The sequence below is a fragment of the Bactrocera dorsalis genome, chromosome 5 (genome assembly GCF_023373825.1).
Source record: "Bactrocera dorsalis isolate Fly_Bdor chromosome 5, ASM2337382v1, whole genome shotgun sequence".
In the NCBI taxonomy this organism is placed as follows: Eukaryota; Metazoa; Arthropoda; class Insecta; order Diptera; family Tephritidae; genus Bactrocera; species Bactrocera dorsalis.
In genome coordinates, this window is record NC_064307.1 from 47,606,210 (window position 1) to 47,632,538 (window position 26,329).

General features: G+C 38.3%; 2 protein-coding genes across 2 annotated transcripts; both read right to left on the reverse strand.

Annotated features, from left to right (window-relative positions):
- Window positions 1-72: 72 nt before the first annotated feature.
- LOC105224292 (protein Exd1 homolog) lies at window positions 73-1,725 on the reverse strand. The gene is made up of 2 exons (XM_011202342.4): window positions 686-1,725; window positions 73-621 (listed from the first exon to the last, which is right to left on the reverse strand). The coding sequence occupies exons 1-2, from the start codon at window positions 1,508-1,510 to the stop codon at window positions 346-348; spliced, it is 1,101 nt and encodes a 366-aa protein (XP_011200644.2). The 5' UTR covers window positions 1,511-1,725; the 3' UTR covers window positions 73-345.
- Window positions 1,726-17,554: 15,829 nt separating this feature from the next.
- On the reverse strand, window positions 17,555-20,531 carry LOC105224298 (uncharacterized). Its single transcript, XM_011202346.3, has 3 exons — window positions 18,784-20,531; window positions 18,204-18,726; window positions 17,555-18,143 (listed from the first exon to the last, which is right to left on the reverse strand). Exons 1-3 carry the CDS (start codon window positions 20,529-20,531, stop codon window positions 17,631-17,633), a joined length of 2,784 nt encoding a protein of 927 aa, XP_011200648.2. The 3' UTR covers window positions 17,555-17,630.
- Window positions 20,532-26,329: the final 5,798 nt, after the last annotated feature.

Sequence of the window (26,329 nt, forward strand, 5' to 3'; positions counted from 1 at the left end):
TAATAGCCATTAGATTTTTGCTGTTGTGACGTCAATATATAAGTACAATATTAATTTATATTATTTCACTAATTATGGTATTGTAATTAAATTAGTTTATTTGTTCTTATTTCTTCTTTTAACAGTAAATGAACACATTTAACATACATTCGTGCCATCTGAGAGCAATATTGATATTGTAATGCTTCAAAGCTTCTTTTCACAGCCAGTAATCATTATGCACGATGTTGATTTTATACTTTTAGTTATGGTTAATTAATTAAAAACTAGGTGCATCGCAAAAACTAGAATTTGTATTTACTCTAAATATACAAAATACTGAGCACCACGAAAAGGGTTTCCTTCTCATTCTGCTAATTCATTGAATTTGAAATCAAAATCTTTTGCACTACGTTTTATATGCTGAAAGCCAGCACGACTCTTACGTTGCATTTCCAACGGTGTAGTGGCATCTTCACTTTCACAAAATGTTTTTGAAAATATCTCACATTGATTGTAGAAATTTTTCAGCATGTGTTTATGAAGAAGATGTTCATGCAATTTTAATTGCATTATTGCTTTCTTTGCCAATAGTAGACGCACTACTAAGGTCAGAGGCCGTTTGTATGGGTCGTTGGTTAACTAAAGAAATAAAATAACATATATTTAGTATTAAAGAAAAAATTATATATACATTTTATATTACAGTGCTTTCTTCCTCAGAATGAAAGAAAATTTGCGTTACATTTAATATCTTCTCAACAGCTTCTATTAAAGTCAATGGTTCTTTGATCCCTCTTATGATAGATACCGCTACAAATGTATCGAAAATTCCACCCAATTTAACATCATGCCGATTTTTAAGGTGATCAACTAGTTTATGACTATAATGTACCACTTTGCGAGGTCTCTCAGCCTCAAGTAGATGCTTCATTTCCCGAAATATACTACCCAATGCGATAATGTCGAATATGTAGACGGTTTGAAACGTGGCTAGCACCATCACAGAGGTGCGATGTGCGCGACCATAGTCCACCGGCTCAATAATAAGGGCAACAACTGGTTGGACACGAATGTCTGCTAATGCTTTGTGATATTTTTGATCAGTCTGTGTAATGCATACCATCGAATTTAGTTGCTCGTGTATCAAATCTAATTCAGATGTACTAAGCGAGATATCATTTTCTTCTGATGATGCAAGTTTACTTTCTGGCGACGAAGTTGGCGACCTCAGCGCTGTATTGTAGCTGGTGTGACTTTCTGATGATGTAGGTGATGTAATCGAACCACTGCAGCTATTTGAATTACTCGAAGGTTCATCTTCTCTTATAATCTGTAACTTTTTAATTTGAGGAAAAGCTAAAATTTGCGGCGTATTATATTGACAATTTGAACGCTGGTCATAAGGGTTCTCTAATTCAATTATCCTGCGCTTTGGATCAACAAACTTTAATGTGCCTGTCAATAATTCACTGGCTGTTTGCACCAACAGCATTTGTCCCAATTGTAGCGTGATGTCCAAAGACTCCATTTTTTATGTTTACTGTTAACAGTGTAAGAAGCGTTTTGCAGTATAAAAAGACGCCAAGATAACCTTATACTTGATTTAAAACATTTAATAGAGGATAAAACCGTGTTTTCTTATAATTTTTTCAGAAAATTATACCGCTTTGCACAATTGTTTCAAAAAACGCTTCTACTGTGAAACAAATTCGAATAGTAAAGTAATCAAAATGTCAACTAAATTGAAAGTGTCAGTAACAGGGTTGCATTTCAATGTTATTGAAAAAGTTTTTATGAAGAGTTTCCTTTTTTCGTATTTTCTGAATTACTAAAATTTACTTAATATTGTTACAAAAAGTAGTATTAAGTTGTATTTGTATTGCTATATGCATCCCTTATTATGAACAATAGTTGTAGGTATATGGAATAGCATTTGTCTTGTTGTAGACATCTGGCGCCGCGGCTGTCTGCTTGAGAAACAATAGACATCTGGCGCCGCACTGTCTGCTTGCCGAAACAATAGACATCTGGCGCCACAGCCGTCTGCTTGAACAATTACCGAGTCTGGCGCCGCGGCTGCCTGCTTGCGTCTGGCGCCGTATAGCATTATGTTCTGGTAATTTCCAGACGCAATATTCTGGAAGGACACGTCGGCATCAGCGAGAAGTGCGTGGCTATATAAGCCGTGGCAGCGCCAACGTAATCATTCAGTGCTAAGAGTAAACTGCTATAGTGTAGACGAGTTGTGAAATAAAGAGTTGTTGAATTAAATTAAACAGTTTTGGTTTTATTTGTCAATCCAGAGATACGAACCTAACAAAGTGAACTAGCAAGCAGTAAAATCGTAACAATATTTTTTTAAAATTATCGGATTAGAAAATGATTACAATGTAGAATAGAAAATTATTACAGGAAATTTTTTTTGGCATGTTGGCATAAATCTTAGGGTTATTGACAGTCGGAATCTTAACGGTATCGACTGCAATATTAAGGTCAAGTCTGTACTCCTTCGTCCGGTTAGTAAATATGGTCGATGTGGATATAGTGGAGGGTGTGAGGTTCTGTGTAGTGAGGAAGCGAGAAAGGTCGAAGAGATAGCCGTTTATTTTTGAGCACATGTCATCGATATCATTGCCCTGTGGTTGAACTTTTGTGGTTGAGGCCATTAACTATCTGGTCGCTTATGACGATAATTGCTGAGGTCGTGCTGTGCATTTTTCGGAAGCCATGCTGGTTGTTTGTTGGGTTCAGGTGGTGTGTAAAGGTCAGAATTAGCAAGACCTCAAGTGTCTTTATTACTGTGGATAAGAGAGTTATCGAACGATAGGACTCCCTTGTTGGCGATTTATCCAGGTTTCAGTAGTTGTACCACTCTTCCAATTTTCCGGTGAAAGAAAGCTTACTGACGACGGTCGTAGAATCAGCATGTTTATTCCATGAGGGCCAATGAATTTCGAAGATTCTGTGAAGACGACTCAGTTAGCTTTATTAAAGTTAACGAAGTTATTGTTATCCACAGAAATAAAGTCGGGAGGTTTCCCGATCGAGATAATTATGGGCAGATGGTTTGATGCGAGAGTGAGCATAGGTCGCCAGGTTATGCTATTTATCAGACCACCACTAGCGATGGTAATATCGTGCGAGTTATTTCAAGTGGCCATAATTCTGACGGGGGCTTTATCATTTATTGTGCAGAGTGCCGAATCATATATCTGTTCTGCCAGCTGCATCCCCCTACAATCATTTCAAAAGCAGGAATACCAAAGGTTGAGATGTGCATTAAAGGTGCCTGCTAACAAACGGTTTTCACGACGAAGTAGCGCACCTATGTTAGGGTAATATCCTCTAAAGCAACATGTAATTTGAGGATGCACATATATATTAAATATTTCGAGCTCGACATCGCGTGAGTGGATAGCTATACTCTGACATTCTAGTGTAGTATTCGAGAGGTCGATTTAGCCATCGAAGAAAATCTGAGCTTTAACTTGGTTAATTGGACCGCAGCTATCGATACGTGTTCCCTGCTGTTAAATACAACTATCTTCTCGATCTTGCTCTTTAATCTGTTGCAGTTGAATAGTAGAATCAGATGCATGAAATGCATTAAAATGATGGAACATATCGACGTATGACGGTCTGACACATGGAACAGACAGGAGTGGCTGAGTGGTTCTCGCACGAGAATTGGAGCGGGATGAAGGTTGGAGGGGATTGATCAGAATAGAAATCATGCTGCCGGTTTGAGCTCCTATGGACCGTAGAGGTCCTTTCTTGAACACTCGGGTGGAGTGGCGGCGCAGACTGCACAGCCATAGAGCCCAGTGGTGAGTTGGTAGTATGGGGCCATGCAACTCGTGGTTTACATCTGGTGAGCCTTAAGGTCTAAGCAGGTTTTAAGATGGCTCCATCCATTGCATGTATTACACTTAACCGAGGTGGAGTTTGGGTGGAGCCTTTTGACGCAGACGCAGCAGAAAAATTCCTCTGGGCCCGGGTTGGGCTCAGTGCCAGCACGAGTTAAGAGGATACAGATACAGCTATAGTGGTTTACTAGTGTTTCTTGACACGATCTTTCGTGTTGAATGGTTATTGGCGACTTTTAGTTAAGAGTATTTCCTTGTCAACTTGCCTCATGTCATGTTTGATAGCCAATCCCTTTATTGCTAAAGCGTAGAGCTGTAACAAATCCTCAAGTTACTAGCCCGTAGGAAAGGAGATGTTTGCAACTTAAAAGAAAACGGCCATTCGGTCACTAATTATGTACCGCGGATGTATAGGGTGATTTTTTAAGAGCTTGATAACTTTTTTTTAAAAAAAAACGCATAAAATTTGCAAAATCTCATCGGTTCTTTATTTGAAACGTTAGATTGGTTCATGACATTTACTTTTTGAAGATAATTTCATTTAAATGTTGACCGCGGCTGCGTCTTAGGTGGTCCATTCGGAAAGTCCAATTTTGGGCAACTTTTTCGAGCATTTCGGCCGGAATAGCCCGAATTTCTTCGGAAATGTTGTCTTCCAAAGCTGGAATAGTTGCTGGCTTATTTCTGTAGACTTTAGACTTGACGTAGCCCCACAAAAAATAGTCTAAAGGCGTTAAATCGCATGATCTTGGTGGCCAACTTACGGGTCCATTTCTTGAGATGAATTGTTGTCCGAAGTTTTCCCTCAAAATGGCCATAGAATCGCGAGCTGTGTGGCATGTAGCGCCATCTTGTTGAAACCACATGTCAACCAAGTTCAGTTCTTCCATTTTTGGCAACAAAAAGTTTGTTAGCATCGAACGATAGCGATCGCCATTCACCGTAACGTTGCGTCCAACAGCATCTTTGAAAAAATACGGTCCAATGATTCCACCAGCGTACAAACCACACCAAACAGTGCATTTTTCGGGATGCATGGGCAGTTCTTGAACGGCTTCTGGTTGCTCTTCACCCCAAATGCGGCAATTTTGCTTATTTACGTAACCATTCAACCAGAAATGAGCCTCATCGCTGAACAAAAAAAAGCGCGAAACACATTTCGAACCGAACACTGATTTTGGTAATAAAATTCAATGATTTGCAAGCGTTGCTCGTTAGTAAGTCTATTCATGATGAAATGTCAAAGCATACTGAGCATCTTTCTCTTTGACACCATGTCTGAAATCCCACGTGATCTGTCAAATACTAATGCATGAAAATCCTAACCTCAAAAAAATCACCCGTTACAAGGAAGGGCGTAGATGAGGAAGATTTATGTTTACATAACGAGTCCTGTATACTTCTTATCAACGAACTCCTCTCCAAACGGTCTCTGCTGGTACGTTTTCGCCGTATTTGATTCCCTCACAGTGAAGTTCTGAATACTGTATACTGACTTGCTTATTTAGAATCGACCCCGACATTCCATATTTATGTTTTGTCTCTTTACATGCATTCTGCCTTTTTACAATTCCCATGAAACCAACCATGATCCGACCCTTTCGACAGGATCAATAATAATTTTTAGTTCATGATCAGCGAAATTGTTGACGGAAATCAAATCTGTTCTCCATGCAAAGCTTGTCTTATATAATAGTACCGATTTCCGAAAAGTATACATATATACATATGTACTCGTATGTCTTTAATATACGGTATATATGTAAGAAGAAGAATTTTTTCTACCCAAAAAGCTCTTTTAATTTTCTCCGCAGACTCGCATCTCGATTTTTTTAAAAATACGCCAATACATAGTCTCCAATAAATAGTAAGCAAACAAAGGGAATCAGTGACAAATACTGAAACACAACACAAATAATCCGTCAATAAATACATCGAAGGATATTCAACGGGAAATGGAAAATTTTAAATTGCCTCTGCTTTTGTATAAATGCTTAAATCAGTGTAAATCCGCAGTTGAAATATCAAACAATATGTGAAATGGAAAGTGAGAAAGCGGAAATGTTTGCGAACGGCGTGAGGAGCGAAGAAATAAGACATTGGTTTTTCTGTTATCGTTTGAGGTGAGGCAAAAGGCGGTGGTTATAGCGACTCAGCTGTTGAGATCTGAGCCAATCAGAACGGCAAGCGCAAATTAACAAAAGAATTATAAATTCCGTTGTTGGAAACTTCAGGATTGCAGACATACTTGGCAGAAGCCTAATTAGGGATATTTTGTGTAATAAATCTTGAAGTGGAGCTTATAAAAAATTGGGGAAAACATTAAAACTGAAAACAAGAAGACAATTCGCGAAGAAAAACAGATGAGTCTTTAAGTTCTAAAGGAAAAGTTCACAACGAACGGTACTTTCAACCTTCATTTATTTGAACCCAATTATTTGGGTATATTTACCCTTTACATTTCAGTATAAGCCGACCCACTATTAAAACTAAGATTAGATGAATTTACTCCGGTAATTATTGAAAGCTATGACATTACTCTACTATATACCACATATGTATAACTCTTTGCCAGTTGGTCGATATGCCCGAATATCCAATTCTGGTATGTGCTTTAACTAAGGTGGTTTAGTACTCTTTTTTAATAAAAACAAAACAACAAGTCGGAGGTACAATGGCTAAGTGGTTTGTCCTTACGGGCCATATTAATACAGTCAAATCTCATTCCTACGATACCCGGATAAACGAAGTTGTCTAAGCTCGGTGTCTTAATAATAATAAAATAGGGGCATTCTCTTGCTCTTGCAAAACCCTTGCACGGTGCAAGAATTGCATACCCTTTGGCAACCCTTTGGTTGTAATCTGGCAACTCATAACATTATTTTAACCCTCTAACAGGCAAAACTAAAATCGTGGACAGAAAAGATTGGGAATTTAGTAATTAGGTTCCATAAACCTGAAAAATATCATCATGTAATTTTTTTCATATTTTTGTGCTCATTTTGAATAGAAGACCGCCTCAAGGCAGCCTTGCCGGCTTAGGTCAAAACAAAATAAAATAAGAAAAACAAAAGAAGAATTTCAATAACTAGGGTTTATTAATTTTTGCGATGATAGTCAGAAAAACAGTTTTTCGTAGTTGAGCAGCATAAATGTAGTTTACATTTAGAACAAAAACACTGCGTTTCTGAACTTAGACACAATCTACATTTTATTTTTTCCGCCATCTTTAGGAAGCCAAATGGGAAAATGATCGTACCGCTCAAAGCGGACATCCGCGATTGGATGTTCTGCTTTTTTCCCCACATTTAGTTTCTTTCCTACGGGTGTTGATAGTGTGAAACTTGGCCGACCAGCAGGACGATTGAGTTTGTAACTCGACAACAATAGAGTTGGGAACTCGCGTAACTTAAACAGTTTGTCATCTTGTGCAGATGGATTGTTCCTGCAATTTTATAAAAGTAGACGTCGATACGAAATATATGCATTTGCCGCAGCCATAACTACGAAATGGTAAAAAACCGTGTTATCGAATTTCGAGTCTTTGCGTGGATATGGTAAAGACCCATAAGTCCATCCAATAAGTCTACTCCCCCCATATGTCTATTGTATTCCCGTTTAATTTGGAGGCAATCTACTTCGATCGTATCATGCAACTTTGGCCGATTCCTCTTTTTCATTTTCTCTTTTAAATGGCTGAATGTGTCTTGTTGTCTTTCCACAAAACCATGTTAATATCGACACCATATGTAGTACCCACGTACTCAATTGAGTAACTTCTTTTTTCGTTCTTTACATCCTTATTCAACGGAAGCTTACATTTTGGTATTCGGCTCGCTCGTATCGTGCCCAAGCTGTAGATGCCCCTTGCACGTAAATACTCGTATACCAACAAAGGTAACGATATATAGAAATTGTCGAAGTAGCGGATGTGATGAACTAAATCAGGTATTGTTTGTGATAGTGATATAACGACATTTGCAGTACTTCCAAGATCCGTCTGATCTGGTAAAAATATGTTAACTCCAGCGCCGTTAAATACTTCGTAGCGATACGCAAATCCAGTGGACTCACACAAGACGAACAATTTTATTCCCCACTTGCGGGCATATACTGCCGAAGATGATGTGTTAATTTTGTGCTACACATTTGATCATCGACGCATAGGCGAGTAGGCTTTGGAACAGATTCGAACCGTTTGTTGAGTTCATCTGACAATTTTCGTATACCATTTCGGATCATTTCCCATTTTATCATTTTCAATCCTCTCAATCAATTTCCATCGGTGTGTCAGGCGGTAAGCGTGAGTTGCCACGGAAAGCCACCACTCGTACATTCACATCAAGCGCAAACATTGAATAAAAGCCAAAAACCTGAACCTGTAAAATTACCAGAAGAGAGAAGGATTAAGGGACCAGTAGTTTCCAGGGTTGGTAAGGGAGATCGGAGTATTTTTTTGCTTTGAAATATATTGCTGTCAATGACTTCGCTGGGGTAGAGAAAGATGCTTCAGGTATTTTAGTAAGCGTTGATGATTCTACACGTATATCATCAATTGAACTTATATTCAAGGATATATCGGTGGTTTGTATAAATGAATCAGTTGCTTCAGTCATTTTCCGAATACACGCTGAAATAGCATTGTAATTGCGGTCGTCCAATTCATCGTCACTGTTAAGATCACTATCATCCTCGCCTATTTCAACTAATTCCATTAATTGGAGCAACTCTTCATCATATAGTTTACTTAGATCAAATTTCCTGCCATTTCTATGCTCCATTTTTATAAAAATAAAAAAATAATATCAGCAAACAAAAAAATATCTAAGAATTTCGCCTGACAGGCAAGGCCGCCCTGAGGTGGTCTTCGTGTTTGTGTTCTTAAAACTCGAAATACTTTTTATTTGTTGTTAAAAAATATATTAACATAAAATAAATTAACTTAGTTAATCAAAAAAAAAAATTCTTCTGTATGAATATTTCAATAAAATACTTTTTTTTTAACTTTGAAAATTTTAAAATCGGCGCTGGAATTAATTGAACTTTAACACTCAATTTCTGCATTCAACTGACGATAACACGATAACAACAAAAGGTAACGTCACCATACTTCTTCTTCTTAATTGGCGTAGACACCGCTTACGCGATTATAGCCGAGTTAACAACCGCGCGCCAGTCGTTTCTTCTTTTCGCTACGTGGCGCCAATTGGAGATTCCAAGTAAAACCAGGTCCTTCTCCAACTGGTCTTTGCAACGGAGTGGAGGTCTTCCTCTTCCTCTGCTTCCCCCAGCGGGTACAGCGTCGAATCTTTTTCCCTTTCTTTAAGGTTTGCCATATTTAAAAGAATCGTTTCTAGCCACTCCCAAATGAATGGCGATCAGAGAACTTTCCTCACTTGCGTGAACTTCTACACATGACTCCATCCCTCTTTCAAAATTGTTTACTTTTCTTTGAAGAGATATGAAATCACAGCAATAATTCCAGAGAGGGAGAAAATTGTGTACTTAAAACTGGACTTTGCTGACAGGCTCTTCTTGTTGCCACTCAAGCTTCGCAGTGGATTTCAATGAAAGGTTATATTCTTTTGAATAAATATTCTAAGTCAATCAAACTTCTTTGAGAAAATCAAACTGTTTTTTTCTTCTTTATTGGCGTAGACACCGCTTACGCGATTATAGCCGAGTTGACAACAGCGCGCCAGTCGTTTCTTCTTTTCGCTACGTGGCGCAAATTGGATATTCCAATCGAAGTCAGGTCCTTCTCCACCTAGTTCTTCCAACGGAGTAGAGGTCTTCCTCTTCCTCTGCTTCCCCCGGTAGGTGCTGCATCGAATGCTTTCAGAGCTGGAGTGTTTTCGTCCATTCGGACAACATGACCTAGCCAGCGTAGCCGATGGACTATGTCAATATCGTTGTATATCTCGTACAGCTCATCGTCCCATCAAACGCGATATTCGTCGTGGCGGTTGGTTTTTCGATCCGGAGACAGCCAGGTAGCTTGATGGATCTTCTTATGCTGGAATCTAGTACTACAGATAACCATATTTCGGGCCCCGGCGAAGTCGATCAGCCTCAACCCATTTGGGGATGTTTCGTCGTGGAGGCTGAATTTACCGACCGTAGTGCCAAAGATACCTTCTTTGCCCACCCTGGCGTTAAAGTCGCCAAGCACGATTTTGACATCGTGGCGGGGGCATCTCTCATAAGTGCGCTCCAAGCACTCATAAAAGGCAGACACCAAACTTGCGCTCCTTTATATGGCCACTGTAGTAAATGCCACAAGGACCTACTTGTCTCTGTCCTTGTCCCGTCCATCGCATTTCTTGGACGGCGGTGATGTCAGCCTTTATTTTCACGAGGACATCAACCAGCTGGGCAGCGGCACCTTCCCAATTAAGGGACCGGACATTCCAGGAGCATGCAGTCGTAGTCCTTATTTGGTTTGCCATGGTCGTCATCAAAAGGGGGGTCACTCATCCGAGGCTTGTTGTTCCTTTTCATTGGGGGTGTTTTTTAACGTGCCGGTACCAAAACCCACCCCACAACCATATCCAGGGGATGTTTCGCCTTCTCACGTTAGCTCGCCTTCAAACGGATGTTCTTAGGCTACCCAGAGGATACTTGGTCAAAGACCGGAAGTCGTGAGCTGCTTGAGTCATATGCAAAAGAATCGTTTCTGGCCACTCCCAAGTGAATGGCGATCAGAGAACTTTCCTCACTTGCGTGAACTTCTACACATGACTCCATCCTCCATACTTTTGTTGATATTAAGGAAATATGAGTTGATGTATTATTCAACGGTTCTTATAATAGTTGTAGACAAAAACAAGATTTCTTATGAGTTTGGGACTATTTATGAAAGGCCGCCTCAGGGCGGTCTTGCCTGTTAGAGGGTTAAAGTTTGATATATTTGGTGTTTTACATACTCAGAAGGTTTTGAAACATGAGTGCTTTTTGCTTTGTTAATAGTAACTTAAAATATCCATCCCGCTCAAAGAATTAAAATATATTGCTAACATTTTCAGCGGATTGTTTTTTAGAACTTTCGATGTGGATTAGCTCAGCAACAATGCACCGATAAACTTAATTTTATTTTTAACGATGAAGCTCCACTGGTCCTTGGTTTATAAATGACAGATTACTTCAAAACGAATTTCGAGGTTGTCCAAAATCAGCTGTTATTTCGGAAACTATTGATTTTGAGCGCCAGCTTATGTTGCAAGATCATCATTTGACCTATTGTGAGATTGAGATAATTATAGGCTTAAGTGGGACCAGCAAATTATACATTCAATTTGCATGACTATTTTACTAAAAAAAAATTGTTCACGTTGTTCACATCAATTTGATGAGTCATCCACCGTGTAGTCCTGACTTGGGTCTTTGGGAATGACTTGTTTTGTTTCCATACGTTAAAAATAAACTAATAGGTCAACGTTTTTCGACACCTGAAGAGGTGGTTGATACGTTCAGAAGGCATGTTTTGGAGAAACACATGCTTCGACTGGTTCAAACGCATGCAGCATGGAGATTATTTTGGAAAACAATATTCGATGCTTACTTTTTGTTTTTGCTCTCTAATCCCAAAATATAAAGGTCAGGCCTCTTAATTATCAGAATATTTCCAAGAGCTTTAGCTCTAAGAGTATGCAAGTGAAAGGTACGACTTTGTTGTTGTCACATGTATCGAAATAAATACTTTCAAAATCGGGCGCTACACTGGAACCTAACCTAAGAACCTAAAACAAACGATTCTCATACTCCAAAATTCTCAAAACCTTTAACAAACATAAAAAAAGTGCCTGTATAACCGAAAAAAGGAAAGAGTGCGGAGGAAATGTACCCACTTAACGTTGGAAGGCGAAATCACGCCATCCATTAGTAAAATAAAATTTCATTGCATTTCACTGCTGACAACCAACAGCCGGCAGCTATTGCGGTTTACTTTTTTCTGTCACTTAAAACGAGTATCGCACTTTAGTGTCCACAAGCGTGTCTGTTTCCGCTGACGTTTCCGTCGGGGTGGACGACGACGTTAATCCGAAGTGTATTGTCATTGCTTATGCGAGACACTCTCAGCTACACACCCACATACACCCACGCATACGATAGTGAACACCTGCATAAGCGGGTATGTATCGCCGGTGCTGCCACCCGTAGCTAACACTTCCGTTTCCACTCCGCTTTTTATGCTTTATTACATTCGCATTCATCAACTATTCGCTGGTCACTGTTTAGTAGTAGAGATTGCATTCGAGCGACTGCGTGTGAGTTTCGCCACTTTATGTACTTTTCACTTTGAATAAAAGGATAGGAGAGAAATAGGCGAATTAAAGTCAAACACCCAAATTAGACGGCTTAATTACTTACTCACTTTGTGTCAAAAGTGTTAGCAGTGGATGTAAATCACTGCGTTACTTCTTTGAGAAGCGACTATGAAAAGTTTGCAGATTTCCACCAAAGCGCTTAGTTCAGACCACAACATTTCAGTAATACCATGTTCAGACCGAAAATTCAAAAGATTAGATTACATTAAATCATTTCATAACCCAACAGTGTTCTCACTGCCGTTAGAAAGATCAAAAAACAGCTGTTATTGTCATTCATGAAGTCACATCGCTTAATATTTATCAAAAGAAAAGATTGTCATATAGTAGTTTGAAATAAAAGCCGTCTTTTTTCAAATGTTTTCCATATAATAGAAATAGTGAATGCATTTTTTCATTTGTTAAGTCGATTTTCATGTGAAATTAGATTCAGCTGTGATAATGTAACAGTTTTCCAGTGCTGGCTAGTATTTTTCCAGTGCTGACAAGTAGATTGCGCAAAATGCGGACAGATTTAGCGTGGATCAGTTTCAAATCATTTCAATGAAGTGATTTGGAACTGTCATTTTTGTATGGCGAAATCTTGATAAATTTTTAAGATTAAGTGTCGGTCTGAACATAGTATAAGATACACATTTGTTACAATCCACTTTATTTTACAGATAGGTTCCACCAAAAGATCTGCCGACCATTGGAATGAAAAATATGAATAGAAAACCTTGGATGCTGGTCCCCTAAAATATTACTCACAGTTTTAATATTTTAACCACGTGTAGAAGCCGAACATAACCGAAAATTTTAGAAACATTACAATAGCGCAATATCGGCCAGTAATTTGAATAATGTTTTTGAAAAATCAATTTCAGATTGAAAATAAATATCATGGACGCTGAATACAGTGACTCCCTCTCTCAGATGATGATTGTCAAAAATTGGTTTGACGAGTTTCACAACACTGTCACACACCGGGAATTGATAAACCACGAAAACGACTCGGGTATTGCTACACCGTCGATTTAAGGTGACTTAAGCGCAACCGTGAGATCACTTCTCAATAATCTTTGGAGCATGTTTAAGTGCAATTTTAAGGTGTTTCTCCGTCCACTGGTATATACCAGAGAACAAAGAGCAGTCGAAACACTGGACATCGCTCGACGAATCCGCTTGTAAAAAGGCGAAGACTGAATGGAAAACGATCATATGGCATTATAATCATAAATTTCCAGGCTAAATAAATCCCCATTTCAAAACACCTCATCTATTTTACTGAAAGCTTCATTCGAATGCTTTGCTAACCAAGCCATGTGTTCGGATGGCTGGAGACTGGAATCGGATATGTAGCAACGATGTGGGAGCTTGTCAAGATGTTTCTAGTTTTGCATTGGAGCCAACTTGTGTTACAAAAACACGAACAGCTATCAGCTCTGTAAATACGAAGTCCATCATTAACGATAACGTGTGAAGTAAAGGTTTGACGAAACTTATGACAAGAGAAAGCGATAAAAGAGAGGGAAAATGGGAACCCAAAGCTTTCGGAGATAGTGAAACGGCGTCGTTAAATACGTACATATACAAAAGACAGGTGCTCTTGATCGACTTGAAAAAGAAAAGCAGTAGAAATCTCACGCACTTTATGCTACCGGAATGAAAGAATGCGGGTATGCGCAGGAAAATTGCGCCGTTATGTGTTTTGCGAGTATTAATGGAACTAGCGGCAAAATGGCGCACAACGGCACTCGCATATTTGTGTGTATATATGTATACTACATAAGAGTACGAGTACATATGTATTTACGGCTCTATCGCTCCTTGTGTCGTTCTCGTTCGCGTACTGCCCTCATTGTCCTCCTTACAGCATTGCTGAGGACATACTTACACACATACTTGTATGTGACTATAAATGCTTTATTGCTGCGCTTGTTGTTGTAAATTTTTGTCATCGTTACCCATTTTGCTTGGAAGATTTACGAGTTGTGAGCGATAGCAAAGGATGCCAAGGAAGCATGTAAGGACAACGCATGGAACTGTCCAAGCATTCTGACAGTTGTTTCGTATACCGGAATTGCTGGGGGGAGGTGCGCATCGTTGCGAGCTGATACTCGAATGCAAATGCCATAACTTGGTTGTGAATGTTATCGGCATGTGCGTACAATGATGAATGAATGAGGACGGCGTAAAAGCGATGGGGAAACTAAATTGAGGTGTTATGAATTCAATTTAAGAAAAAACAACAACAACTAATATTCGCTTCAGTTATGCTAAAACATTCTAAAGCTTTGAAAATTTATTGATAATAGAATATCGAGCGGTTATATTGAAATAAATAAATAAAGCAGTGTCAATAGATAAATAATGGGTGTGTGTTTTTGGTGGGGGTGTTTAAAGTCAACCCTAATGAGCACTGCTTTGAAGATATTCATAAGGTGGTGTCCATGGGATGCTATCAGGTGGGCTTCAAAGTTCTATAATGCTTCAATCAAAGGAAGTCATTAGAATTTCTCATGCTTTCGAGTTGGACTAGTACCAAAGATAGACACCTGTAAAAATTTCAAAGATCTTGCATAGTTGGTTCGAGAGATGCGATATTTTGAGCGTATTCACGTTCTGGGCGCAAATCCTTTCGTAAGTGATTTGGTGAATTCAGTACAGGCAAAGAAGTCGATGAACCCCAAAAAAGGCTGCTTCGGAATATAAATAATTAAAAAAATCATAAAATGATTGTATGACTCTGAATGGGGTTGATAGAGATAGCATACACTCTATAGATGGGATTATTGTTCTTCAAAATTTGATTATGCGAATGTTTGTTTGCGTTTTTTGCAGAATATTGTCTGAATCTGGCCCTCAGCGATCTTTTTACTGACCTTAGACCGCTGGGAAGAAATATGGTATTATTTACCTTTACAGACCATGCTATAAATTTATTTCCAAGACCCCGGGGAGTTGATATTTTAATATTGCTGTGCTTGAAATATTAAGCCAAGTGGAACTTCAAATCCGGTGTTACCTAATTAAGCTTGAATCACTTTTAGGGCAGGTGATCGAGCATTGTTATTATAAGCAAATACTGGTAAATAACATATAAATAAATGATCTGATCCCATAAACTGCAAAGCTTGCCGCCATTAATATTTGGTTATGTCGTTGAAAACAGGTTTCATTCCGATGATTGTTGACTTGTTTGCATGTCAAACTCATAAACCTGTGCCTGATCGAATGCTCTCCATGAATGTGGGGTCGGAATCCGCACTTCTTCTTTCTTGTGAAAAAAATTCAGCTTTATCATGACGTGTCGAGCAAGAACGCGTTTCATACGTAAAATATCAATAAAAATTATTCGAACTGATTCACGAGAGATGACGACCTCTCTTGTCACGTCTCTAACACTTGCCTGACGATTTTTAAGCACCATATCCTTCACTTTTTTAATACAAGGTCTATCGCAAAAGTAACAGAACTTTTTAAATATAACTGTTTCTGGTGGCGCCACCTATTGGTGGTATATGAAATAAAAAGTTTGATCTCTTGTTGACATTTCGTAAAAATTTTAAGACAATTGGATACCTACAATCGATGTTATCGATCAAAAAGTGATAGCAGCTTTTGGTCATGGGTCATAAAATGCATTTCGAACAAAGAGCAAATATTAAATTTTGTTTTAAACTTGGGAAAACGTTTACTGAAACATTTCAAATCATGAAAAAAGTTTATGGTGATCAGTGCCTATCCCGTAGTAATGTGCATGAGTAGTTTAAGCGATTCCAAGAAGGTGAGGACAAGAGCCATCACCGAAAAAAAGTCGTCTTCAGAAGTCAAAAATGAAGATAACGCTGATTTGTTTTTACGATTCCGAGGGTATTGTACACCGAGTGTTCGTCCCACCTGGCCAAACGATTAATATTGTGTTTTACCTTGGTGTTATGAAGCGTCTTTTGTCACGAATTCGTCGTGCTCGACCACAATACCGTGAGGCAGGGTCCTGGCGCCTGTTGCCCGATAATGCGCCGTGTCATCGGTCGGCGCTTGACACTGATTTTTTGACTAAAAACTCCATATTAACCATTAATCACTCACCCTACTCACCTAATCTGGTATCCTGTGATTTTACCTATTTGGAAAACTTCATTTGCCCATGAAAGGACACCGGTTTCAGGACATTTCAGCTATCCAAAAGGCGACGATATTCTCAAGGGCATTCCGAAGAATGACCTTAAACACTCATTTGAAATGCTAATTGACCGGGTATCGAAGAACAAGGAAACTAATTTGAATAAAAAAATATAATTTTTGAAAATATAAATTTTTTGTTGTTTTTTTTTAACAGTCCTGTTTCTTTTGCGATAGACCTTGTATTTTCATCGGGTTAAAAGAGGTCGAGGTCGTCCAGAACGAGGCATTTCTTCAACGATCTTTCGACCATCTTTGAAGGCTTTGTATCACTCATAGGTTTATGCTTTTAATAAAATTGAACCACCGTAATGCTTTTCCAACGTTCGTGATTCCGCAAACGAAATTTGGTTAGAAATACAAAATTTGAGACAAATTCTTTGATCAATATTTTTATCCATTGTAAAAATCGCAAGCTGTGCCGACTTAAGCAGCTGCTGTAAGCAAACCGGATGACAGATCATGCTCATATTTGGCATAGTAATTAAGGTCAGTCTTACCGACATAGAAAAATAAATATTTATGAAATATCATTTACCCGGGGAATTAAATTACAATTTTTGCAACATACATACAAACAATCACATATATTTAGTTATTTAAGAAAGTTTGAAAAATTGTATATAAAGCTTGAAATATGAAAATAAAATCAGAAAGAAATATTTCTCACTAGATAACGTGTCTATCAATTATAATCCTCCACCAGAGGTAAGATAAAATTGTATATGTAGTTATCATCATTTGGTCTTACAAAGCAAACAGTCGTTGATTATGCTTTCCACTTCGAAATCACCTTAAAATATCCGAGTCCCCAAGCGTCTACCTCCTAGCTTAAATTTTATAATAATTAATTGCACTCAAAATGAAGTTATTGGTTTCCTCCCGCTTTATATGAAGGACAGTATTTTTGGGAAAAATATATGCCTTTTCCAGGATTTTGCCTTCTGTTTGTGTCTGCAATCATTATAAATTTTCCATTTTGCCCCGTTAACGGTTTTGCTGTCCAATGCAGTTTTATACGCACATGAGTACACATAGTTATGTAATCGGTTAGGGGTTTATAGATGTTTCAAGGGTGTAAATGTGTAATTTTGGGTGTCAACTAAGACTGGAATCCGTTAAGAACAAGGTTTTTATATCGGCATTAAGAGAAAGAATAATGCACAATACGTTTATATATATCGATGACTGTAAATGGGTTTGCGTGTAATTGGAGTTCTAGTAGATATAAAAGCAAACTTGCAAAAAAAGAAAAGAAATTCGAAACTCTCTGAAATAGTTTTGCTTTTCACCTTGAACTAAATTTACGGTGTAAGAATTTAAGTAATCTTAAACGTGTGCGCCGTTTGACCACCATCCAATGGGTCCAGTATTCAAGTATAAATATTACCAGTGCCACTGCAGACAGCATGCCGTGCAGAGCAAAACTGCCAACTATCTGGTTGATTGTTAAACTCTTGACGAGCACTTTTTGAGCGCGCTGTATTTCCTCGCGAATTCTACGTTTCAAATCGAGTTCCCTTGCCCATTTCTGCATATGACCCGATTCAATGATATGCTGTATGACAGGGTTGATTTTCGGTAGTAAATGGAATTTTTTCGGCAATAACATGGTAACTAAGTACACATAAATATTCTCATTGCGATCGAAGCAGTAAAGCTGATCGCGTTTAATGTGTGGATTGTAGAAGGAATGTTGACGGGAAACGGCGACTGCGAAACTTTCATCGGTGGCAGCGCGATTGAGGCACTCTTCGATGTTGTAGCACATTTGAAATTTCTCGCGGATATATTTGAAAATCTAAAGGGAGTGAATATATATTAAATAAATGACTAATCTGGAGTTATGAGTCGCACTGACCTTGCCGTCCTTATTCAGATGACGCACATTTTCTACACTTCCCGTCACTGTCATGCGATTGCGATAAATTTCCTCCAAATGACTGATTTGATAGGATGATTTCGGCGTGGTCAAGGTGCTTACCAGAAAGCTCTGATAGACATTCACAAACATTATGGCCAAGAAGAAGGTGCTGCCAAAGGTGATGTGCAACGAAGCGGGTAAACGTGTGAGTTGCGTCGACTGGCTGAGTATAATACCGAACATGCGTACAACAGTGGCGAAGAAATCACCGAAATAGGTCGGTCGTATTTTTAGCAGTTTTTGTGCGATGTATATATTCAATGAAGATATCATAATGAAAACAAATGTGAAGAGCCAAGTGCTAATGTGAAAGCTCTGCAGAAAATTGAAGAGATCGTATTTGCGTTTAGCTCTCGCCACGCACCATGTGAGATCATCCTGATGATAGGGAATGCTGCTGGAGACGAACTGACTGATGCTGGGGTCTTCGTCGATGCCACCCAAAATCAATTCGATGTCGCTGTAAATGAGTTATGAACAAGTAAGTTAACAATTTCTCCAACAATTGCACACTCACCCATCAATAAGTTGCTGAAAGAGATGATAGAGGTTGCTATTCTCCAGCTGAAAGTCTATAGTTATATGCAGACGTTCGCCGATTGTTTGCACTAACTGATACTCGATGCCATTTAATTTAAACGCAGGTTCGTCGCTCACATCGGCTGCGTCTACATCATCGTAGGAGCTCTCTGCCTCTGCGTCGTCATCATCATCGACATAAGAATTGTTAACGATATTTTCCTCATTTTCTAAATTATAAGCAGCCTCATTGGTGTCTAAGACTTCATTGTTTTTATCCGCCCTAGGGTTGCTGTCTGCTCTGTTCTCATACTCGCTGGTTTCTTTAAAGATATATGGTTCCCACGGACGAAAAGCGGCCACAACTGGACAACCGCTGAGATCTTTTGGAAACTTATCAAGAAATGAAGCTCGATATAGTTCCTGCAGATAGATTTTTTGCATTTGCGAGTCATTTCTGTCCTCCTGGCTGTAATCGGTGAGTTTTAGATGTTTTGCTGGAGACCTTTTTTGTGGTTTTTCCCTAGTATAAAAAGTCTTCTTTGTCCGGGTTTCTATAGTAGTTTTAAAGTTCGATTTTCTTTCATGCCTAAAATCTCTAAAATTCCAGTTCAGTTCCCCTCTTTTATTGCTTTCTGTTATTACTTTCAGATGCCTATTAAGTTTTATATATCCTTCTACACTTCGTTTACTATCGTTTTCTTCCTCTAATATTTCATTTCCGTCCTGATCCACACCGTTTTCTCCATCATTATATTCATCCATTTTAGCGCCGTCAGCAACTCTATGGTCTGCATCCTGATCCGGATTTTCATCTCCTTCCCTGTCACTATTTCCATTCCCATAAGTGTTTTTCCCCTCATCTTTATCTCTAACTACATCTTCGGCTCTGTCTGCATCTCTATTATCGTTGTGATTCCCCTCTCCATCTTTAGCGCCATGTTCATTATCAAATTCTCCATCCTTATTATTTTTATTAATATCGTCATATTCTAGCCCACCGTCATCATCTGCGCCATCGTAATCGACTTCATCTCCATCGCCTTCTTCATCAAAATTATACTTGTCCTTTGGCTTATTTGGATCTTGATAATCACACATATCCAAGGTTTCTATAGCTATTACCCGATTGCCACAATTATTGTCTGGATGATAGGGGAATACTGTCTTCCCGTAGTAAAATCCATTCTCTTCATTTCTGCCAATCACATTGACATTGTAAATTTTCTTATTCATAAAACTGAGTAGTATTTCAATCATTAACTCATTCATCTCATCATCGGTTTCTTCGACTGAAGCCAAATACACAACGAATTGTGCCAGTGGATTCCAATTTATATTCGTTTTCCAATCTTCGAAAACATCCTCCAAATCGCCATCCTCTAAATTCTCTATAATAATGAAATAGCACTGAGGCTTCTCGTGCAAAATCATAGTGGACCTCGGGTAATTCGGTGCTTGACGTGGATTTCTCACCACAACCGTCCATGGTATGACAACCTGAGTGTGCATGGCGTTCAGTAAATCCTGCTGTATATGAAGTGACGCTGAGGTAAAACTCATAGAGATTACCGAACCAGAAAGTGGTTCACCATATTGGAAATATTTCTGCAGTAGTGCAAGGGCACAGACGACTTGTGAATGATCCGAGTCAGAAATCTCCATGAGACGCATGCCGAAACCAGGCGTACTATGCGGAAAACTCACCAATAATGGTATCAAGCAGAAAACCTGTTTTAGCAACATTGCTTTCAGAGCTGAAATAGTGTTTCGGACAGTACACGACTAAGGCAGTAAACCGAATGAAAGCTAGCTATAAAAACAGAAAGTATCTAATGAGTTCAGTGAGGTTCTGCTTTGTTTAAGTTATATTCCTTCGGGAAAAGTACCCTAATTTATGATACCAAAAGTCACATTAGATATCGATACGTTCAAACAAAATTACCGCATAACTAATGGTGAGTACACAAAATTAAGAGATTATTATTGCGTTCGCATTGATATCCGAATTTAATATAAAAATTGGAAAAGCAAAAACAAAAAAAATGACTAAACTGTATGTCTTAGACTTGGATAAAGCTCTTCTAGAAGTGATAAATCGAGAGCAAAAATAATAATCTAAAATCAAAACATTAAATTGCATGTTAATCTGTAGGTAGATGGCTGCCGCCGGAACTAGGATCTTTTGCGAATCTTGAAAATTAAATTTTTTGGTTGCATAGAAACCCAAAATTTTAAGGCAATCAAGCAGTGGCGTAGCTACAACTTCGGGCGCCCGGGGTCAAGGATGTTCTGCCGCCCCCTTTACCTACATACCTACAAGTTTCATGAGGTGGTTCGAACAAAAGTGAATTTTACAAAATATCTTCGATATTAAGTACATAAAATTTAGGAACTAGAAGCCACGCAAATTCTGAAGTTCCAAAATTATCACAATACGGTTTTTGAGGAAATTATAGTAAAGAGACATCTTATTAAAAGCCATAAAAAAAACTCATTTTCGCCCTATATCTTGTACACTTTTGACACAATTTGCAGTAATTTTTGCCCGAATTGGAGTTTTGAAATACCATTTTTGAAGGTACAATCTTCTAAAAGGGTGTACAATTGCTGGCGTACGTAATACAGAGCTTTGAAGTTTGGGAAAAGGAGTCCTCTTATGCGCTCTTCTTCCGAGAATGGATATTGGATCGATAAATAGGCTAATGACAACATAAGATTATGGCGGTGGCCTTTCAATTTGGAGCTTCTGTTGAATCCAAATTCTCATAACACATAAGTCCTTATGTTCAATCTTGATATCTCTGCTGGAGGTTGCAGAGTAATTGGGACGTTGAAAGGAATAAAGAATACGGAATTTGGTGTAAAACTTGCCTTCCATCAAGCGTTATAATTTTGTTCGCTAACGCTCATAAATTCCCAAAACATCATTTACATTATTGAAAGTCAAGTGCTTAATGTCTGTTCCATTTGTCCATCGAGGTATATTAAATTAAGTAAACAAATTTGCTATTATCTCAAACACACACACAGATATACATTAGTGTTTGCTTTTGCTAGTTTATGAAGACACGCGCGAATGTTAACAAATTATGTAATTAAAATATTAAATTACAATTATGCCAACAATGCTGCTATTAATGGGGAGGAGGCGACTGCGCTGATGCTTGTAAATACTAGTGTGTTTGTATGTGTGAATGATAAAGGCTGCGAGATAGTTGCATGTTGATGTTAATTGCATTGTTATGCACCACATGTCATTTACTATAATGTACGTATAAAATTATAAGTATATGTGTATTACGTAACTATATTTACATATTATTGTACCGAAGGAAATGGGAAGTACGGTTGTTGTCGCACGGGAAAAGCAAATATTCATGTTTGCCGAGATATACTTATAACACAGTATAACGGATATAAATGACAAATGTCAGTGAATGTCATTAGCGTGAAAGAGAAAGTATGAATATTTGTTTATGACAGAATGGGGCAGAGATAAAACCCCTCTTTTCGCCTTCTCTGCTTCAACTTGTATCACTAGCCTTTCTTTCCGATTCATGATGGCATTCATTAGCGTCTGTCACACTTTCAATATTTATGGTGATATTCGGATCGTGATCCTTGTTGATATTGAGGGATCGTAAGCGAATGCTACTTGTTTATTAATTTTATCGTCTGTGTTTATTCGAAATATAATATATTGAACTTTTAACCCAAATACATTGTGACAAAACCTATCTGGAATTTGTAAAAAAACGTATCAATATTTATTTTGTCGCCTTTAAAGGAATACATGATGATATTTATGCCAACGATTTTTCCAGTCCACGAAACATGTTTCATTAGTCATTTTTGGAATGGCCTTCAGCTCCTTCAGAGAATTTTATCTCTTCGATCGACTGAAAACGGGTTCCATGGAGCTGCAATTTCAGTTTGGAGAACAAGAAAAAGTCCAATGGAGTCAAATCTGCTGAATACGGGGGTTGATCGATGGTATTCTGGATGTTTTTGGCTTTAAATTCGGTCACAATGACGGCTCAATGTGATAGTCCATTATTATCGTGTAAAATCCATGAATTGTTCTTTCATAATTCCAGTTGTTTTCGTTCTCACGCAAACGCCTCAATATTACCAAATAGAACTCTTATTGAATGTCTGTCCCTTCGGAACAAATTCATGTTGCACCAAATCACGAATATCGAAAAAACAATGTGCATCACTTCGACTTTGAACGGCTTTGGGGTAGTTTTTTAGGTTCCGGCTCGTTTTTTTCCTCTATTCCGATGGTTGTTGATGATCCAGGATCGGGATTCGAACGATCAAGCATGACATGAAAGAGATCTGTTTAAAGTACTCTTTAAAAAAAAATTCAGTTTTATCGGGACGGGTCGAGCAAGGACGCGTTTCATACGAAGAATCGTTCGAACGGACTCGCGAGAGATGACGAGCTCTCATGCTATCTTTCTAACACTTGTCTTACGATTTTCAAGCACCATATTATTTTTAATATAATCTTTGAAAGTGCTAAAATTTGTATACAAATATTAACAAATAATACAATTTTAATTAAAGATACTTGGTTTTTAATTGGTCCATTTGGACCAAATATAGTATTTTTTTTATTTTGAATGCAAAATTTACTCGAGATTGTCATTGCTCGAACTGTTGAACAGTGGGAGCCACTTAGTTTATACTTTTTGGCTTTAATTGGCGTTCAATCAGTGGAGCTTGCTAACTTAACGGGTAATAATGAAATTCAGTTTTGCTTGTTGTTTCCGACCTATACTTTAAAGATCGTCAATAATGAGAATTTTAATCTGCGGCTTCCCTATCTTTATTCAGCCCTGAAAGTGAGCTTTAAACTCATTCTCAGTAATTAAAGGCAATATCAATATGTTAGGAACATTATTTGTTTGAGTCAATTTGACATTAATAACAAGTTAGAATCTTTAAGATTTTTATAAACTATTTATAAGCTCTCGAACTGGAAAACATTTACAAAATAGCGAGTTTTCTGACTTGTTTCAAAGACTCTATAATGTAGGTAGGAATTATGAACCGACAACTCTTGGTTTATACACCACGAAAATGCACCGTCGCATACTATGCATTGATTCTTCTTAAGGTTTTCAGAAAATTTTCAACCAATATCGTGATGCAACCACCGTATTCACCTGATCCTTCTTCGGGCTATATAGCAAATTCAAACGGTCGCTCCATTTTGAGTCTATTAAAGACACTAAACGCGAATCGCTAAGCACATTTCGAGGATTGAAAAAAACTTTGGCACAAGTGTATTGAGGCCAAGGGGAAATACATTGAAGGGGACGACATAGATTTTGAATAATAAATAAGGAATTTTAAAATTAGAACAAAGTATTCTTTTTTTTGCTCATAATTTTTCTAAATTATTTCGCGTATACTTATAGTTTCTCTGGCAAGAGAAGTGAAACCTACATGTATTGAAATTTCCTATAAATTTGCATACACATTTGAAGGCTCTCCCAATTCCTTTCACTGAATGGACAATCACATATACGTGTGTGTAATTGCCTGCATATAATTTACAAGCTGCCACTTGCATGCATGCATTAGAGAGTAAAGTGGGTAATTAAATATTATCACAACTGTCAGTTGACAGGGTGTCATTTCAAGTAATGGCCGCTGTCTCGCTGACAGAACAGACGAACACGCACTGCATCATTTAGCTAATAGATATGTATTCAAATGAGTATGTTTGTATAGAAACCATTCAGTGAAACATCGAACTATTTAGGAACAGGAAAGGTACTAGTTTAGGACTATAATCTCTCTCTTGTCTGAAATCGAACTAGTTCAAAGAGTATTAGTGAACCACTACATTGAGTATGTATGGATTGAAAATAAACTATTCCGAAAAAGCCGCTTGTACTATCCATAAGAAAGCGGTTGATTGATAAGCTGATAACGGATACAATCTTTATTTAGTGTGCCATAAACTAAGCATAGCGGCATTTATTTCAACTGGTGTGACACTGGTCTATTTCTAGCCGAAATAGAGTAAAAAATATTTCTTAGGATATGACAATATAATATTTATAAGTCATAAGTCCTAATCGTTACAAAGCTACTAGCCAGTTTTCGATCTTTTTTCGAGCATGTTATAGTTGTTACCGCCTCATAGAGTCGCTTTGGAGGTGATTGGTACACTCTAAATATTCCCGGAACTTCAGTGCTGCCTTCACTGATCAAAGTAATAGGTCTCGTGTTATATTAGATATGATTGCTCATCAAATGGGATGATTGAATGATTTCAGTTCTGTCCAGAGATTATGCTCCGGATTCTGGTAAAGCAACTCTCGTTATATTTTTTTCGTATAACCATTCCGGGTTTTCTACTGTATGGTCTTAGAGTACTATTGTCTGATACACATACGCCATATTCAGAGTTCATTATTTTGTCTGCGAGTCTCTATATATAATACTACCTTGTCCTACAAAGCCAAAACTGCTTGTAAGATATAAAGGGCAAGTGAGCTACAGTGGAGTATGGAGTCATATTTAGAAGTTTACGCAAAAGTGTAGCCAGAAACGATTCTTTTACATATGGCTGAAACACGTCACGACTTCCAGTCTTAGACCAAGTATCCTCTAGGTGGCTAAAAAATATCCGAATGACCGGTTCCTTAATTGGGAAAGTGCTGCTGCTTTGCTGGTTGATGTCCTCGTGAAAACAAAGGCTGAAATCACCGCCGTCCAAGAAGTGCTTGGTGACTCCAACGCCAGGGAGGACAGAGAAGGTATCTTTGACACAACGGTCAGTAAATTCAACCTCCACGATGAATCAGGCTGATCGACTTCGCCGGGGACGAAATATTCTTATCTGTAGTACTAGATTCCAGGATAAGAATATTTAAGAAGCTATCTGTGCCAACTACCGTGGGATAAGCCACCTCAACATCGCATATAAGGTTCAATCAAGCGTATTGTGTGAAAGATTAAAGCCCACCGTCAATAAACTAATTGCACCTTATCAGTGTGGCTTTAGGCCTGGAATATCAACAACTGACCATATATTCACCATGCGTCGAATCTTGGAAAAGGCCCGTGAAAAGAGAACCGGTACGCACTACCTCTTTGTCGATTTGAAAGCTGCTTGTGATAGCACGAAAAAGAGCTGGCTTTATACCGCGATGTGTAAACTGACGTTGAGCAATTCCAAATACCTTATCAGTATCGGGATGGACCTCTCCGAGCCGTACGATACCAGAAGTTTCAGATAAAGCGACTCCCTTTCGTGTGACTTTTTCAATGTACTCTTGGAGAAAGTAATTCGAGCTGCAGAAGTAAACAGAAAAGGTCCCATCTTCTATAGAAGTGTAAAGCTGCTGTCGTACGCCGATGATATTGATATCATTGGCCTCAACAACCGAGCCGTTAGTTCTGCTTTCTACAGTATAGATAAAGAAGATTGGGTCGGATGGTGAACGAGGGCAACACGAAATATCTCTTGTCATCAAACTAACAGTCGTCGCACTCACGACTTGGCTGCAACCTCACTG

Excerpts from the sequence above, each read along its gene's own strand:
- LOC105224292 (XM_011202342.4), bottom strand. The coding sequence starts at position 1,510 with ATGGAGTCTTTGGACATCACGCTACAATTGGGACAAATGCTGTTGGTG. Across the intron at positions 622-685 it reads ATTCTGAGGAAGAAAGCACT|TTAACCAACGACCCATACAA; the intron begins GTAATATAAAAT and ends TTATTTCTTTAG.
- LOC105224298 (XM_011202346.3), bottom strand. The coding sequence starts at position 20,531 with ATGTTGCTAAAACAGGTTTTCTGCTTGATACCATTATTGGTGAGTTTT. Across the intron at positions 18,727-18,783 it reads TTTCAGCAACTTATTGATGG|CGACATCGAATTGATTTTGG; the intron begins GTGAGTGTGCAA and ends ACTCATTTACAG. Across the intron at positions 18,144-18,203 it reads ATCTGAATAAGGACGGCAAG|ATTTTCAAATATATCCGCGA; the intron begins GTCAGTGCGACT and ends CACTCCCTTTAG.